Consider the following 19,488-nt stretch of genomic DNA (forward strand, 5'->3'; position numbering starts at 1 on the left):
AAAAGATTAAAGTAAAACTCCAGAAAAATATTAAAGTAAAAAATCCAGACTCTTCCTGCCAGAATTTTCTCCTATTTTACTGAAGTGGGATTGCTTTACTTTAAGCACAGAAAGTATACAGGTGTCAAAAGTTAGAGAGTTGTACAAATGTCAGTTTGGTGTAGTTTGACAGAGGCAGGAGTTGAAGAGCTCCCTGCAGAAAGCTCTGTCTCTTTTTGACAACACAGATTAGTTTGCCTAGATAAGTACTCCATTCTTCTCTCTTTTTCCCCAGACCATACAGACTGAGCACTAAATGTCACAGCCTTGTCACCGCTGGTCTGGGCCACTCACCTTGTGAAAAGAACCAGAAATAAGTGTGTTTTGGGTCAAACCTTCTGACTGTTGTGGCAGGAAAGATGTAATGGGAGGAGGGGGTCCCACAGAGGTGGTGTAGCCCTGCCCTGAGACTGCTCATCTTGAGACCCTTGCTCAGTCCGACCCCCTCAACTCACTTCCTGGAGGAGGGCTCTAAGGGCTGGCTTTGTACGGGTGAATAAAATGCATGAATTATCTGGTCTGCATACGAGATGTGCAAAAGAAAGGGGATTAGGCCCCCTTGCTCTCTTTCACTTCTGCCTCACACCCCCAGCTCTGGACCATTCACATGGCAGGATCAACATCAGAGCTAAGCACTGCTGATATTCTTTGTTCTTTCTCCCTTTTCTGTCTTTTTTTCTCTTCTCCTTTGGTTTGCCTGGGCCACACACGGCTGTCACGATCTACCCTATGCTCCAAACTGAAATTCATTGTGGGAGTAGGGAGATTGTGGCAGTGTGTTGTGGCTTGTGAGCCAGGACCTCGAGAAGGCTGCTGTGGGACTTGAGAGCTCATTGAAATGTACTGTACAAAATCCAAGGGCTTGTGGAAGTCTACTGTAGAATTTAAGAGCTAGTGAACCAACAGCTTTGGTGTCTACACACGGGCAGGGTGCTGGAGTTATGGCGACTGCACAACAAAATACAAGAGCTCCCAGACATGTGATCCAATGTCTTTGCTCAGCCTGATGAGAATTTATAAGGAACATCACAGCCACTGCTGGTGCATTGGGACACCTTGTTCCCACCACCAGAACCCCTTGCTTTTCACTGTATCCTCACACACCTGCACGGCAGCACTTTGTCTATCTCAGTTACAGTCATTTATGGAGAATAGAGCATCCACTTAGTCCACTCAGTCCTGCTCATGCCATTTCAAACAATAAACAGTGACCAAATAAAGCCAAACTCCATCTCCTTCCAAAGCACTGGATCTGAAGCTGAGCACTGAAGGTAGGCTGGTGTCCCACAACTGTTACCACTGATTTTGGTTTAGGAGAGTGCTAATGCAGCAATGCTTTTGAAGGTCAAAATTCAAAAGTTACAGGCAATTTTTACTCAGTACTTATTCTGAAAAATCACAATGGACAATTTTGCCCAAAGATTTTGGATTGTTTATATCAACAGGAAACAGATCCTTCCCAAACTTTTTGGTTTTATTAGCCAACATGAGCCAACACAACAGTTAGGAAAAGTTCTAGCTCTTGGCCTAAACTCTTGAGACTATGAAAGAGGAAGCAGAAAAAAAAACCAAGCAAAATTGTGCTGTGGAGTTTACTATATTGCATCCTGAACATGCATTTTATCTTTACAGGAAATACTGCAGCAATAAAAATATCCCTCTCCCACCTCACTCTGACCTCCCTTTAGAAAGACAGGCTCTCTTTGAGTAAATCAGAAAATTATAGATGGACAACTCTATGCATTTACATGTAGAAAGTATTGTCTCAAAACTTGAAACTGCTTAAAAGTGATCATAACTACTTTAAATCATGTACTTCTTTTTCCTCTCCACCAGTGAAAAATAAAGGATGTAATAAATAAAACAGTGGAAGGAAGCTAAAAGGGTATTTGTCTTCATGTTATTTTGTGGCTTACCACATCATACTGAAGACTTCAGCATTATACTGTGTTGAATGTTATGTCAATTTGCCTGCCAGCAGAGAGTGGTTCCTTTCTCTTCCAAAAGGGGTATAGGAAGTAAATCCACTCCTTTAATTGCAGATTAGTTTAGATGGGAAGTGGTTATACAAACAAGAAAGTTAAACTACCATCTATTTTGTCTATGTCAATCAATCATATTAAAATAAAAGTATGAAAAGTCTGCTTAATCTCAACATGATGCCTCTCAAATCTTCAAACATGCTTTGTCAGTAGCGCAGATCTTTTTGACTTTATCCTTGACAAGTATTGGGAATTAATTTCCATCTGTTTTTTTGCTCAATCTTTTCCAAACTCTGACACATTATCTTCTTCCAGACATTTTTCAACTTTCCCTTGTTCCTACACTTGGTATACTTCCAAATTCGAGATCTTGACCAAGTGGAATTCTCACCAAGGTCCAGGAGAAACATCAAACACACATAGTAAGCATACATAAATTTAAATAATCTTTGAAAACTAAGTACAGCTGTAGGTGGCTGACAAATGCATGGCTGTATGTATTGATGCAGCTCCTAAACTAATCTAGAAAACTAGAAGGGCTGAAGGCCAATGAAACAGAGGCTACAGGAATAAAACATTATTCATTTGGCTGGAGCATGACCTAGGTTGTTCTAAAAAATATTTGCAAGGTGAAAAATTAGAATGACTGCCAGTTCTGGGGCAGTCTTTTACTCTTTCTCCTCACTTTCCAACATAATACCTATTTCTAAGGCATTCAGAAGTACCAGAAATATTTTTTCCTTCCATTCTCATAAAAGACTTTTACCTCAGCTTCCCCAACATCCTCAGAGAAAGATGTTGAGTTGCATTTTGTGCTATTAGACTGTTTATGATTTTTCCTTATTTCTATTCTTGGTTCACCTTTCTCATTTTAGAATATGTCTTTTCTGGAAACAACTATCATGTAAATACTAAAATAGCATCAATAACCCTAAGGATGTACATATTAAATGTTCATTACACACAACCTTCAAATCTATCTGATTCTGTTGGCTTGTTTGCATTATGCTTTCTTTTTCATATTTAAAGGGTTTTATGGTATTTACCCCCACATTCCTATGGTGCAGCAACTTTCTTTTGAGATATATTCCAATATTTTCCAATAGATTTAGTGCCAAAGATAAGATAAAGAAAAGGCTTATGTTCCACTAATCCAAGCTCGTATATGAAACTCCCATTTCAGAGAAGACAGAGGTGCTACTTTCTTCCCTTTACTTTTGAAAAATACTTTTTGGTTTTGAACATTAAGTTGGTGCAATTTCTCCTAATAGGTGAATTTATATTCTCACATTCTATAAAATGCAGATTGCATAATACAGCATGATGGCTCTATTCCATTATGCTTTATTACTAGGTTGAAAATTACTCACACAGTATGTTTTTCTCTTTAGTACTCTATCATTCTAAATTATGGCTGCACTGTAGGTTACTCTATCTAGTAAATAAACATAATTCCTGCCTGGCACCCTACTAACAGTGAGCAACACATTCCTTCGCAGGTGGTCCTGGGGCCTTACTTGAATTCTAGCTACATAATTACATTCAACCTGCCTGAGGTCTCCTTTAGACTTTGCAAATGTATTCTTCATTTGTCATGATTTTATAGTGGTGCCTCAAGCAGTGGAACAGCTACACTTGCATGCTACAGCAATCTATTACTTTAGTATACCTTACCTCAGCTGTTTTCCATACTTTCTAGAACCATGGGAAAAAATAAAACTGATCATAGAAAAAAACCTGATAGAAAACAACTGTTTCCAGTATTTAAAAATGAATGACTGAGTGCATTATCTTCCTAAGGAAGTAAAACTGCTCATTCTTCAGCTTTAATGTTCATGATTGACGAGTTATCTTAAGCCTCTGACATTGCTTGAGAAAGCAGGGTTAAACTAAATCTAAAGAAAAGTACATAATCACTGATAACTCAGAGACAACAGAGGAGGAAAGGAAGTATAATAAGAAGAAATCACCAGCAGGCTGGGACCTTTTAATCAGTAACTCCAAACTGAACATCCATCTCTATGGTACACACATTAACGCAGTAAAATTAGTCTAAGGTTACAGTTCTATTATTTCAAGGAAAAGTGACCCTTCAGTTAAGAGGGTTAAGTATTTTGGAAGGCATCACTTCAGCATGATTAAACATCCAAAAGAAAAATTCTAGTTCACTTGCAGAAATTTTGAACAGCAGTGATGCAAAAAATTTTTACAGTGATGCAAAAGAAGACACAAAACTCTGCAATCAACAGAACTGCATCAGAGAATAGAGTTCTGTTGCACAGCGCTAAAGGTTCCACTGTGAAGGTACTAAGCTCTTCATGCCCAATCCAAGATTATTTGTTACTCAAGATGGTCTTTACCCTTATGTGAGGACTGAAGACAAGCAGGAGAAAATTCCTGCTTAAAAACAAAAACTACATACATAACAGTGGAAGAAGCAGACATTTTCTAAATTTCTGGGGAGGAAAAAAAAGACCAAAAAAATCCTCAGAAAAGGGAAATACTCTGAACCCACCTCCTTCTTCTAGTAATTCATAAGACTCATCTCTAATTCAGAAACTACAGTACAAATTACTGTCCCTTATCTGACAAATCTGCAAACAGGTTTTCCTGTTTCATGTGGTCTAAACACTGAAGCAATAATTTTTTCTTTCTAAGATTTCAACTGTGATGTCCTCAGGGCATGAGAAAACTTTGCAGTCCAAACTTACATACCTGCTGATTATTCCTACATAAAAACACAGACTTCCAACATCTGACTGCGATAGTAACTATTCAATGTTAAGGCGTTTAAATGAAAGCATGGTTTAAAGTGTCATTTTCTAGAAAAAGATCACTCTATTCATCAGCTTCTTAATTTCCAAGCTTCAAATTAATCTGCTACATGTAACATATGCACAGTATAAAAGTGATATTTGTGATCAGGGTGAAGTTACAGATCTCTCCAGCTTCCCAAATAAGCATTCTCAAGAACAATATACTGGATAACTGGTCTACTTTTCCAAAATACCATGCAGATATAGGAAACATAAAATAAATACACAAGGGTTGTGACAAAAGAGACCTTCCCACAAAATTGACATTTTTAAGGAAACACATCAACAAAAATAGGACATACCTATTTAAAACGGCTATGTATGTTATTCCAGCATTTCCTAAAATTTAATTCTTAATCAATTATCTAGTTCTGTATTCTAGCTCACCATGTAAAGATGGTTCAACACCTACTCAACAATTACTGAGATGAAATTGGGTGCAGGGAAATAGCCAAAAACATGCCAAAATTCTTCCATTTGAAATCCTTAAAATCAGGGAAGAAAAGCAAAGAAAGAGACAGAAGGGCAACAGAAGAACTGAAATACTTTAAAAAACCAAACAGAAACGACATGAAAATAAGAAAAGCCAAAGGGATGATATGAAGGCCAAGAATATGTACCAAAGCTTGACCAATTCATCCGCATTGAAATCAGAGGACAGAGTTGAACAAACACTCCAAAAAGGGGAAACTGAAAAATACAGAAAATTTGAAACTGAGTGACTACACCCAATGGTTCAAGGATGAAATGTGGTGCAGTGAGAAGGACCAAAACTTGCCAAAATTAATCCAACTGAAATCCCTAAATTCTGGAAAGAAAGGGAAACAGAGACAGATGCAAAACAAAAGAATTGAAATAAAAAAAACCCAACCAAACAAACAAACAAAAAAAAACCCAAAAAACAAAAAACAAAAAATGATAGGACAGTAGGACAGATAAACAGCAAAAGCCAATGGGATGACCTGAAGTGCAGGAATATGGACCAAAGCTTGCCCAATTGATCTTCATTGAAATTTCAAGATTTCATTCCCTCCCCTGAAAGGATATCCTTCCTTCCAGGAAAGGGAAGGAAATCCTGAAAGCAAAAGACAGAGTTGAACAAACCCTCCCCAAAAAAGATATGGTCATTCAAAAATGAAATTCCAATGGTATTGAGATGAAATGTGGTGAAGTGAGGACCAAAACTTGCCAAAATTAATCCAGCTGAAATCCCTAAACTCTGGGAAAAAAGGGAAACAAAGAGACAGATGTGAAACAAAAAAAATGAAATTAAAAAAAAAAAAAAACAGCAAAAAACAATAAGACAGATAAACGGAAAAAGCCAATGGGAAGACCTGAAGTGTAGGAATACAGACCAAAGCTTGCCCAATTGATTCTCATTGAAATTTCAAGATTTCATTCCCTCCCCTGAAAGAAAATTCTTCCTCTCCTTTCCTTTTCAGGGAATGAAATCTTGAAATCAAAAGACAGGGTTGAACAAACACTCCAGAAAAGAGATATGGTCATTCAAAAATGAAATTGAAAAATCCTGAAAATTTTACATGGAGTGACTACAACCAATGGTACTGAGAGGAAATGTGGTGAAGTGAGAAAGACCAAAACTTGCTAAAATTATTCCCATTGAAATCCCTAAAATCTGGGAAGAAAGGGAAATAAAGAGAAAGAAGAGAAAACAGAAGAATTGAAACTTGAAAATAAAAAAGAGAATGAAAGCTTAGAGGGCATAAAAACAGGAAAAGCCAATGGGATGACCTAAAAGGCAGACGTATGGACCAAAGCTTGCCCAATTGATCCTCATTGAAATCACAAGATTTCATTCCCTTTTCTGGAAGGAAGAATTTTGTTTCCTTTTCAGGGAATGAAATCTTGAAATCAGAAGACAGAGTTGAATAAGCACTTCAGAAAAGTGATATGGTCATTCAAAAATAAAATTGAAACACCCTGAAAATTGAAATGGTGTGACTACAACTAAGGGTACTGAGATTAAATTTGGTGAAGTGAGAAGGACCAAAACTTGTCAAAACCACTCAAAGAGAAATCCCTAAAATCTGGGAAGGAATGGAAACAACAAGACAGATGTTAAACAGAAGAATTGAAGCTTCAAAAAAAAAAAGAAAAAAACTGATAGGACAGATAAACTGGAAAATCCCCAAACTGGGATGACTTGAAGTGAAGGAATACGGACCAAAGCTTGCCTAATTGATCCCCATTTTCTCATTGAAATTGCTGGATTTCATTCCCTTTCCTGAAAGGAAATTCTTCCTTTCAGGTAAGAGAATGAAATCTTGAAATCGAGGACAGAGTTGAACAAAAACACTCCAAAAAGAATGTATGGTCATTAAAAAAATGAAGGTGAAGTGTCCAGAAAATCTGTAATGGAGACTGATTAAAACTGTTAAAGCTAACTAAATAATGTATTTGTCTTCAGTAGCAGTACTTACAGTAAAAGTTATGTCTTGCTTGTGGGTTCCTCATTTGGTGATGCAATATTCTGGAGTCACCATGCTTTTGTTCTAAGATAAAGCATTTTCCTTATTGCTGTGTTTAAGAAGTCTTCTAAAAAAGTCATCTCTTCATAACATATTCTCTTTTGAAGCACAGTTATTTCCTCTCTCTCTATTTCCTGTCCAAAACAGTAAATGTACAAATAAAGGTAAAGTGGTAAGTTAGTAATTAGGACACATGGCATTTATATAATGTTGTAAATTTTCACAGTACTTTACGGATGGTCACTGATGATGGAAGTGCCTACAGACATGAACCAAAATTACTTGGGTCTCAAACAATTGAATAATTGTACCTGAAATGTTCCAGAAGGTTTGAAAGAACATACCTTCTTTAAATTTGTAAATGAAAACTAGCATTCCCAATAATTCTTCCTTTCTTAAGCATCATTCACACGAACCATATGCAGCATTCAGTCTAACTGTTGCTAAAGGTCCCCAGGATGTCAGGTGTGCCTCCAAGTAGAAAATTTGTTTCATCGTTTATTGAAGGAAGATGGACATTGCTACAATTCCTTTTCTTATTTATGATTTTCCTAAGGAGCAGTCATGAAATAGGCTGTTAAGCATCTTTTCTCAACTGTATCAATAGTTACTGATCAGGACACAGATGATGAGTTAGTGGTTTTAAAGAGGGAATAATGATCTTTAGAATTTGGTTTTCTTTTTTTTTTTTTTTAATTTGTCTTCTCCATCCCCTCCCATGCACTGCAATATTATGAATATGTCAGAGACACATTTTGAAAAAGGATCCTGATTCATTTAGGCCCTTACCTTCAGTTGTCCACAGACTTGCCAAGTTCAGATGTCATTAATTGCAGGCATATTTCTTATATTTTCATTGAATTCCCTAAAAGAAAATAATGTGTTGCAATTATTCCATATTCTAGAAAATCATATCACAGAGCAATCTTACATAGAAAATCTGGTCTGTTAGTCACAATATTTGTGAAAATATAATTGCCACTAGAGTCACGTAACAAAGTAGACAAATAATAGCATTTTAAGTAATATGATAATACGGCACTCATATAGCCTTATTCTTAAGCTTCTCACACATTATTTTAAATACTTGAAGATGTCATGAGGGATTAAGAAAATGACTGTAATCACCTTTCCCTCTCTCTCTTAAATATTCCATATAATCCATTTGTAAGTATATGCAGGCACAAGCAAAGGAATATCTTCATCAGCAAAAGAAAGTCGAGCTTGACCTCAGGGATTCTAAAATGTAGCCAAACAACTATGCATGCTTCATTTTCAAGCCACTTTTTAATATCCAAGTCTTTTTGCCCAAGAGATGAACTCAATACATTTAGAAAAAAAACAGCACCTGTTTCTGAAGGCTGCATCACAAAGAACTCATTCCCACTCCTATTCAATGAAAAATGAACTTTTTCTCATAAATTCCACTGGTTGCTAATCTGGACCCAGATTCCAGAAACAGAACTACAAGCAATAGAATTAAAACACTGTGCTCATGCACAGTCATATGATGTCATTCCTTAAGGTTTTCATAGAACTTCTTAATAGGGGAGAAGCACCATGTGTGAGTCCCTGTGATAGATACTGCAATCATTTCACACACCTAAATTTTACAACTTTCCACCTATTAGGAGCTCTAATATTTTGCTTAAAGCCCTGAAGTCAGGCAAACATTGTAGACCACCAGAGTTTTGTTTTTTATCTTTGGTTGTTCTTTGTTGTATCTTTTTTGCAGTTAAGTGTTGGAAGTATGAGTTGTAGTTGACAAAGACCAAACAAAACAGGAACACAGTGGTATTTTTTATTGACTTTGAAACTTTGTTCTTACCAAGAGCCAGATAGCTATGGAGGTGGACATGCAAATTCAAGGAAAATCTGCCTTGCAGCAAGACTTACCTGTGTGTTGTTACTAATCACTAGGGTAAGAACTTCAAATTAGAGAATATTTTCTGCTTTTATGCATTTATAGTATAGGGTCCCAGTTGCTCTGTAAGTAACTCAACTGTTCTGATAGACAATGCTCCTCTGCTCCTATTTAATTTGAAGCAATACAGATCTTTTGATCCACCCTTCAGTCTCTCTGTGAAAATAAACCTGTATCTGCTACCACCTAAGAACCAACAAAAATCAATACCACAGAAAACCAAGTCCAAGGAATTTTGGGTAAAAAAACAAACGCAAAATTCTTAGAACGGCAAGAACCACTAAAGGCAGTCAAAGCAAGCCTAAAAGCATAAATGATGATTAGAGATTTTCCAAATAACATGTGTTTCTGCTCTGATTCTGTTTTGATTGCTTGCCTTTTTTTTTCTACAGGCAAACTCATTTGTCTGGGGTGCAGGCTTATGAAAATGCTTTCAGATGATCGATTCTCTTTACTGAAGCTATTTTTGATCATTTGGTTATTACAGAAGCACACAAATTGCCTAGTGTCATTTCTGCTAAATTGTGTATCTCAGTTCTGTGAGCAACTGCCTCAACTCCCTGTAAATCTTGTGTACCTGCACTTGGGGACTGACAATAATTAGGAAAGTATGAATTACATTCACTTCATATGAGACAGTTAATGAAAATCTTCACATGTAAATCCAGAGTAGGAGAAGAGTTAGAGTCCATGAATAAGAGACTAATTGATGAGTATCCTTGGAATTCCTAAGGGAATGGGATCTCTGCTGTGTTTTCCACTGAGAATTAGGGCAGATGAAATTATCCTTTCTTTGATTAAATATTGCAAATCTCATTCATAGTCTAAGACTATGCAGCCATGACTGATATCAAGTCTCTTCATGATCTTCAATTTTGGTACTTTGCATTTTCTAGAAACAGAAAAAAATATTACAGCTAGTAATATATAGTAATATATCCTATTACTATATATTAGTTATATATATTATATATATTATTATTAATATATATAAAATAATATATATTATACATATTATTATATATTATACTATTTCAATCTTGTCCTTACAGTCTATTTCCTCCCTTTCTTTTCCCTACTCTTTTCTCTCCAACCCTGTCACCAAAAACATCTTTTCAGGATCTCTTTAATCTCATCTGTGGAATACACTTAGATGGTCCAGAAGATTTTCACCTCAGACAGAGAAAATTAGGTTTAGAAAACACACAAAAAGTAGTTCCATAAGTTTATCTGCTTTATAAAAAGGCTTTTGCCCTTTTTTTTTGGTATTTGTTCTGTAATTTTGTACATTTATCTATATTTTTTTCCAGTGGAAATTGCAATTTGCAGCTGTGAATATATTCCCCCTACAGTCCAAATTATGCATTTCAGTAGAGTTCAAGAACATTCTTAACCCCTCAAAAATCACTTTACCTATCTCTCTTTTTCCATCAAAAACTCCATGAATGAATTCCAAGTTCCTCTTGGCAGAATTTCAGCACATGAAAACACACAGTTTTGACTGGTGGACCACAACCACACACAGTGCATACATGCAGCAATCTAGGCTTTGGAGCACAGCAGCAGAGTACACCTAACTGTCACAGCGTATGTCACAGTCAAGGCAGCTGCAATAACACACAGCATCACCATACAATTTCAGAAAGCAGCAACCCATACAGAGTCCAAGTGAAAGTAATGGACCTCTCACTAGTCCTAAACACATTCATACTCTTAACCCTAGTAACCCTCTCCATCTCCATCCTATTTCCACTTCTATCCAACAACCTTAAGAACACCCCCAACACAGTCACAAACACAGTCAAAACCTCCTTCTTAATCAGCCTAATCCCAATAGCAATCTACATCCATTCTGGAACAGAAAGCCTCACCTTCTGAGAATGAAAATTCATTATAAACTTCAAAATCCCTATCAGCCTAAAAATAGACTTCTACTCCCTTACCTTCTTCCCCACTGCACTGTTCTATCCAGCCTATAGTTTGCAACATGATATAGGGCCTCAGACCCCTACATTACAAAATTTTTCACCTTCCTACAAAATAATACCACACCAGAAGGCTGTAAGCATCCACTCTCTTTGTTCTTTAGCCTAGCCTTTTACACCCCTCATGCTCATGCATTACACCTGTGTGCCCTCTGTTCCTTTTGGTGGTTAGTCAGCACATCTGGGCACTCCCGGTCTCATTGCTTTCAATGCTGTTCACCTGCTTCTCACAGCTGTAGCCCATCAGGAAAGAGGTTCAGCTGCAGTCCCACTCCCAATGACCACAAACTGTGTGCCTACACCCAACCTTGGAATTGACCTCAGAACCATTTTCTCTGATGTTCCAGAGAAATTTTTACTGTGCTGTATCAGCTAATAGAAGACAGAAAGCATTCAAAGTTTCTGCCTTCTACCATGATGTATTAACCTGTTGATGTATTGTAACAAATAAAACCAATTGCTCAAATTGCCCTTCTCTGAAGAAGGTAGTAAAAGACTTTACTGCTGACAAAGTTCAGCAAAGTTCAGATGCTTTCCTCACACCTAAGATATGGAAAACTTATCAAAAAAGACAGAGGAAACACTTGAATGTTGAATTCACACCATCCAGTAACTAAAAGTACTAAGCTAAAGATATCCACTTCATCATCTGGAGTAACTGGCCTCAGTACCTAGTATCTGAGAAAATGGGCCAATTCCAAACATAGCCCAGAATCAAAGCCAGTGCACAGAGACACCTGAGCACACAGGAAAGTTGCTCCCTCAAAGTTTCATCCCATAAGCACATTTAGTCCTTGTCAAGGGGATGAAAACCCAATAATCAGACCTCAACATCTTCCTAAACATCAACATCTTCCTCTCTCCCTGGTACCTGAAGTTATGTCCTTTCTTCTTGACCAAAACCAGCTGAGTTTCAGGACTTGCAGGTGTTGATTTTAACCAAACTCACTGTTTGTGTGACTCATATACTGCCTTACAGTAATCAGCTTTTAGTGAGCTGTTGTTTGCTGCCTCTTAGCTTCTAGCTATTACTTCTCACATCAGCCACAATGCCTGAAAATTGTCCCACAGGTAGGCTGTAAACCTGCTAACCCTTGAAATGTGCAAGTTTAGCATTTCAGAAAGCAAGCCCTAAATAAGAGTGGGTAAATAAACCAGGAGTGCACTCTTTTATTGAATCTGTGACTGTCTTCATTGAAATGACATATGCTTTCCTTATTTAAATGAAGACATCAGCCCTGTGAAGATACAACTTTCCTAAAAGTGTATTGTTTTATATATTCATACCAAATAAGCCATTTATAGGGATAAACTGCACCAGTGAAAGAGTGACATTATTATGTCATGAATAAAATATTCAAAGCAAGTATTTTTCTCATTAAATCTTATCAGATGAATTGAATTCCTTTAGAAATCAATGACAAAGAGCATTTTAGAAAATTCCCACATACAACTCTTTAGAGTTAGAAATGTAAATTAGTTTTCTAAATAAAAATTTGTCCTCTGCCAAAGACATATGGACCCTAAATAACCAGTCCTCTATATACAGGTTCTCTAATAATGCTTCTGTATACAATCTCATTTTACTGAGGCAATATTGATTATATTCTACTGTAGAAATACAAATCATTGGACAAAATTAGGTACTTTGACTGCGCCAGACCTGGAAGAATTAAGGTTAAAAACTGCTCCTGCACAATTCTTCAGTCCCTCAATTACACTGCAATCACAGAAAAGTCATACAATGTCTACAAAATTCTGATCTACTGAAACTGTTGGAAGATAAGAGTTTGAACCTATGCACCTTCAGTAGCACCCCAGGTAAAACTGTAGTATCAGCACCATTTATTTTGGGTATAATTAAAGTATGTGCAATGATGATTTTGTTTTCATCTAAGGAATAAGGAACAGATCCATAGGAACCAAATTGTGAATTTTAGATGCAAAATCATATTTTTAAAGGCATAGACATCTATATGCACCTGTTGGCACAAAAAAGTATTATTAAACAATAGGAATTTTTTGTGTTTTCATATTACACATTATACTGACACAAAACCACAGCTGCAGTGAAAGTAAAAGGTGATGAACCCAAAACTAAAGAGAAATTTCTTTTCACTCAGTGTGACAATAATTTAAAAGATCCAAATGTCTGCAAGTATTTTTGTGATTATTTTTTATGTAGAAGTAGATCCAGAATTACATACTTGTCATGAAAGGTGCAGAAGAAATTAATATCATCTTAATAAAATTTCTCTTTCCTAATTTAAATATGTATTAATATTTAAGGTTATAAATCATGCAAAACATGTAAGAAAGATACAGGTCAAAAGATGGATATGGAAAAAAAAAGCACAAGAATGAATATGAGGAAATAGCATTCGAATACAATAACAGAATCAAAAAAACTAAGAAGCAAAATAAGTTATAAAAGCAACGATTGATAGAAAAAAAAAAGCAACCAAGCGGAGGTTCAATTAATACTTCAAAATGCAGTGAAAAACAAAGGAAAATACAGACTCATTACTCCACAAGGGAAAAAGGAAACAACAGGTGACTCAGAAAGGTTGAAATCTAACAAAATAAGGAAAACTGTACAATTAACATCATCCTACTCACCTTACTAAGCTGGAGTTCCCCCCAAGAATAAGACACCCCATGTCTCCATGGAAAAAATTTATGTACCCGTGAGGTAAGTTAATAGCAGTCACCAGGTTGCTGGTAAATTAATATTTATGCTTTGGCCATTAAAGTCTGGGAAGGAAAAATGAACTATTTCAGCCATTTTAGATAGAACAGTGTGGCATGAGAATGTATTTGGCTTTTAGGGGGAAGGATAGGAGTATGACAACTTCTGTTTCTAAGAAAAGCACTCTCATCATGAATGATATTGCAGCAGCCTTAGATATGGCCTCAGCCAACAGTTGGGAGAAGGAATGAGTGCTCATGAAAAGGCTGCCAATTTGGAGGAGAAAGTGGAGTACAAAAAAAGAAATCTGGGTAACCAACAATCCAATTCTGTCCTGTTTTAATCTGGCACAGCTTTCAACTATTTACTGCATTCTTTTTTTCTTGTAAGATCATCCTCCTCCAAAGAAGAGAGAACAGCCTTTCCTGAGGCAGATGATCTCTTCATACATGCTCCCGAACTCCCAATTTCAGCCCAGCCAAGATGGATTTTGAAAGCTGGATTCTGTTCCTGCTGGATGAACAGAATCAGATGGATGCTGTCTGCAGCTAGATCTGCAGTAACTTGCTATGCCCAACAGATCTGTGGAGCCAGGATTAATTTGAAGACTGTGAGACTGTATCACTCGAAAGAGACAGCATAAATCCATATCCCTAGCATGAAAATGGAGTTATTTACTGTCGCTTTTCAGAAACTGACTAAAACTTTATTTCAATTATACAAGAGTAGATTTCAGTTATAGAAAAAATGGGTGCTTTTGTATATTTGAGGCAGATGGATGGCTGCTCTGTCTTAGAAAAACAGAGCTCCATGTTAGAAAAACAATACCCCATAAGATAATATTTAAATATTTATACATAAAATAGGTGATGCCAGACAGTCAAACATTTCACACATGTCATTTGCATTCAATTAAGCTGTTGTGTTGGATGATGGCAATGTGACATTAGGAAATTGTAATGAGCCCTTCTGATGAGTCTGACTGCCATCCAAGTAGCATCTCTGGAGCAAGACTGGCTTCCTAAGTTGTTCACATCCCCACCACCCACTCAGAACTTCTGGTATAAGTCTCAAATCTACATTGCTATAGTAGAGAGGTGAAAAATCTTACCGAGAAACATCAACACATAAATGGGTTGAACCAAGAGCCTGTCTAATAGCTATATTTCTCTTTCAGTGCTGCTGGGCAGTGTATTCCAGATGGTGGGGGTGCTGTGAACATCTCCCTTTGCCTTCATCTGAAGGATGACAAAAGCTCCATGGTCCTTTGAAAAGGTCAGTATTAGTAATTCTCTCAGTAACAGCACTAAGAAAATCCAAGCCTGCAGGTTGCCTATTAAATACAATAATTATATTAATGGACATCCATTACAGATGTACCTCATCCTTTCTAATGATTTCATAACCACGAGGAACAAAATGATTTCTATTTCCCATGGAGTACATATGTCAGATTTAATGGTCTGAAAGATGAATAAGTACTGAGCTGCTAAATCCAAACTAGCATCCATGAAAATCAAAGTGTTCTCCGTTGCACTGAAACAAAGTGCATTAGATATTTTCAGGTCATGGTCTGAAACATAATATAATCTCCTGATCAGCTGGCAAAAGGAGTAAATAGAAACATTTCCAGCCATTTCTATAGAAAGTATAGAGAATCACAGCTAAAAAGTGAATCAGTTTAAATCTGTACCCAAACTATTCCAAAGGACAGGGGACTCCAAAGTTGCTGTACTCCATAACAAGAAACTGTATTGTTCTTCCATGGACTTACAGATATTTGGGTTCTATAAATAGATAGCTGAAAGCATGCATTTCCTCCTACAGCAGTACAGGGACATGCTGCTAACTGGTGTGCTTGAGGAAGGGAATTTACTCTTTGCCAGTTCACCAGGTGAGGGAAGAGTCATACCAAAAATGGATCCTGTTCCTACTTCCTCCTGTAGCATTAGTTCCACAGTCAAGAAAAAATCCTACAGAGGTACAGAGGTGTTCTCCCATCCCTGTGACAAATAAATTTACATTTCAAGGCCAGCAACCATCATACTAGATGGGGGAAAAAATACAGGCTAGGATGAATACAGGAGAGGACTCTATCTCTGCTGTGTGGACTATAGCAACTTGGAAAAGCAAGTCAAAGACAGGAACAGGGAAACTGCAGAAGCTTTCACGCCTTTTGTTCCTCCCAAATCCTTTATAAGATAAGGTGGTTTCAAGTGTCCCAGGGAAAGCTGAGGAATAAGTCAACAGGGCAATGTAAGTAACCAAATTCAATTTCCTTGCCACCACTTATAATCATGACAAGGAGCAGTTAACCCAATTCCAGTCTTAGCCTCAACCATTAACTTTTGCAACAGAAATAAATTTTCCTTCCCACATTGCTGGAAATCTTTGCAGCAGCTCTGTCACAACACAAGTGGCAAGAAAAAAACTGTTTGACAACCTTGTTTAGCCTATATCTTCCCTGTGATGTGGGAATTATATCTCTGTGACCTTTCTTCTCACCAACCTGTCATTTTACATGTTGTTTCTGCATTTCATCTGAATGTTGCCAGTTACCAGAAGAAAAAAACAAATCACCACACATATCCCTAAATCCAGCTGAAGGCACTAAATGTAACAGTGTGATAAAATGATACCAATTACATTACATTAAAAATCCAAGCACCTAAAAGCATGAAAATGAATAATTAAGAACATCAAACTGCTGCCCATGATATCACCACATTATGCCTATTTCAACATAACACCATTAACTGTCACACCTTGATTGTTTCAAAAATGTATGATTTTGTTTTCTTCATGTCAGTAGCTAAAGTGTTTACTGAAAAGAGTGGGTTCTGGGTGGAATGTACATAGAAACAGGAAAAAAAAAGAAGGAAACATTACTTAGCTGTTAGAAATAAGTTGAATTGAGTACTGCACCTTGGCTTCTACTAATGGGTAACAAAGGACATGAATTACATCAACTCAAACAGATAATGCCGTGGAGGTCAAGCAAAACCAGAAGCCCAAAATACAAATATAACCAGATGCAGGATGGTCATTTAGTCCAGGCATAGGATTGCTATAGAACAGCTTCTCCAGGAAAGACATTCTAAACTTGCAAATTACTATCCCCACCCCTAAATCTCAGCATTTTCCACCAAGTTTATACTGCATCTACAAAGTCAGGCCATGCTTTTGGAAGGGGGAATAAATCATCTGTTACTATTTTACACCAGGTTATTCAAAATAGAAAACTTAATCTGACCTCTTTAATGTAAGAATGTCATATTTCAATCATGCCAAGCTGAATTTTTTTGGCATAAAACTTATATAAAGGAGTTTGAATAAGCATTTGTACAAATTTTTACAATTCAACAAATGCAGTTATCTTTGTATTATCTTTCTTTAAACCAACAAGAGATATTCCATAGAGCTGAACATGGAAAACACCTTTCAAAACTGTGTTCACAGCTCTGAATTTCACATTCTCGCGTGCAGGAACTGGGACCTAATCTGAAACTAGTCTCTTTTACAAGTCCATGGGAACTGTGCCATTCACTTCACCCATGTTAGATCACCTATGTTCCCATTTAACTTAGAGACTAAAACATCAGGGCTGAATTTTGCAGGTTTGATCTTGCACAACATTTTTTATTTGTTGCTGTTTAAGCAGAACTCCTTGCAGTACTTGAGAGACTGCTCATGTTATTTGAACCATTATCCTAAAGGGAGACAAGAACAGCTTTCAAAGGATGCAGGTAGTAGCTGGAAAAATACATGAGAGATGAAACCTGAAGATGGATTTCACAAGCTGAAAGAGAATAGATCATACTGAATTATTCATCCAGCTCCAAACATTGATTAAATCCATAGCTGGTGGCTGAGGGCTCAAGCCAACACAGATTTACAACTGAACAAAATTTCGTACCAGAAATAGTTTCATCAGTAGTGTTGCAGAGCAAGCTGCAGTTTCTCCTTCTCTCATTTTTGAGATTCATGCAGTTAAGATCTTATTATCATGCTTATATAAGAGAGGGGGAGAAGAGGACTTACATTTTTCTAACTCGGAGTTCAAAGACAATAGATGCCTCTTTGCTTTACAAGAAGGGACTCTTCTATAACATTATTTTGTTGTGATAACACAAGTATATAAGATCAGGCAGTACATGGAGCTGGCTTTAAAAGAATGTTAGCTATTGATTAAGGAATATGGATAATTCGTTTAAATTCTTGAAGCTGTGACAGGAGCAGACAGAAGTTTCTTTCTGTCTTTAAACTGGCAACATCTGAGTAGTGGCTATTTGCAAGTGTAAAGTATTAGGTCATGGCCATTGTAGAAAGCAGAATATCTGACCTGATCAGTCAATAGTCAAAAATTATTCAGGAAGTCATATGTCCCTACATCCTCTAAAACTCATAGAAAAATATGAGTGTTGCACAAGGAGGCTTGATAAAATCAGAATACTGTCATGGTCTGATCTGAATGCACAAGGCAGACCACTGCTGGTGCACCAAGCAGAAATTCAATCATATCAGATGGTTCTCAAGATGTACAGCTTGCTGTTTGTGTTCTGCCTATGGAGAGTTTTGTTAAGAGAAGCCAAGTACTGATGAAATGCTATGGCTTTGCAGGCTCTCTTTTTCCTGATGACTATTTATTCTGAAGTTTAATCTGTCAAACTGGAGGAGTAGGAGGCAACAGAATGCCCTACAAAGTGCCATGATTTCTGTACCAGTAGAGTGCATGCTTATATGTAATTCATACTGAAATTACATTTGTCATCTACACTTTCCTGTGTTGTTTAGGCCACAAAAGCAAACAAAGACAAGTCATTTTTGTTTTGATTTCTTGATTTTTTCAAGAGAGTAATTAGAAAATGTCGGAATTGATATGTGCATAATGCTTTCAAAGGATTCTCTAAGTCAGTTCTCCTCCTATTTCATTTGGTTTTCTATTGGCAGAATTATATTTGCTTGAATGGAATTGCTCTTGATCTAGTCAAGTGTGAGAACAAAACAATTTAATTCCTTTTTTTTCCAAATCAGCATTGTTGTGATACTCCCAGTTCTTTCAACACATCTATGATCTTCAAAAAATATCACAGTACAAAGCTAGTCTTCTTTAATCTGCTCTATCTTGGTCAAATTCCAAGCTTCATGTCATTTTTTGTTGCTAATATTACCTCATTTCAAAATAAGTCTTTGTACATTTTTTCAGCTCAAAACTTTCCTTAATATAATTGCTATAATTGTACTTTAACTACAACACTTGAATGGTTGAGAAAAACATCTTATTAAATCTATAATAAAGTAGGGACTGAACAATTATATGCTGGAAGGGGAAAAAAGCCACCAGCAACCGCACATGACAAAGGTTGCATAGTGCCTTGATGATCTGACTGTGGCTCTCTGATTGATGAACAGCAGTAGATATGCATGAAAGAGTGTGGGTGCCTCGAGCGTGTCTCTGCCTTCAGAGAAGCCAGGGAAAAGGAAAAACAAAGTGCTTTGCAGAAACCCACTCTCTTGCCTGGACTGATATGCATACAAAATAAAGAATATGCATTAAACATGAG

At 36.8% G+C, this 19,488-nt stretch overlaps 1 protein-coding gene across 2 annotated transcripts in view; it reads right to left on the bottom strand.

Moving 5' to 3' along the window:
* The window catches only part of KCNK2 (potassium two pore domain channel subfamily K member 2), a 127,102-nt gene that overhangs the window by 99,577 nt on the left and 8,037 nt on the right, over positions 1 to 19,488 (bottom strand). Inside the window, exons 1-3 of one of the 2 annotated variants that reach the window (XM_036380634.1) lie at positions 13,855 to 14,000; positions 8,116 to 8,191; positions 7,279 to 7,460 (exon numbers count right to left, since the gene is read on the bottom strand). In XM_036380634.1, the coding sequence (XP_036236527.1) occupies positions 7,279 to 7,312 (34 nt within the window). In that variant the 5' untranslated portion in view covers positions 7,313 to 7,460; positions 8,116 to 8,191; positions 13,855 to 14,000. Of the gene's footprint in view, positions 1 to 7,278; positions 7,461 to 8,115; positions 8,192 to 13,854; positions 14,001 to 19,488 lie in introns of those variants that run through there. The other variant, XM_036380635.1, reaches the window with a different exon arrangement.

The sequence above is a fragment of the Molothrus ater genome, chromosome 3 (genome assembly GCF_012460135.2).
Source record: "Molothrus ater isolate BHLD 08-10-18 breed brown headed cowbird chromosome 3, BPBGC_Mater_1.1, whole genome shotgun sequence".
In the NCBI taxonomy this organism is placed as follows: domain Eukaryota; kingdom Metazoa; phylum Chordata; class Aves; order Passeriformes; family Icteridae; genus Molothrus; species Molothrus ater.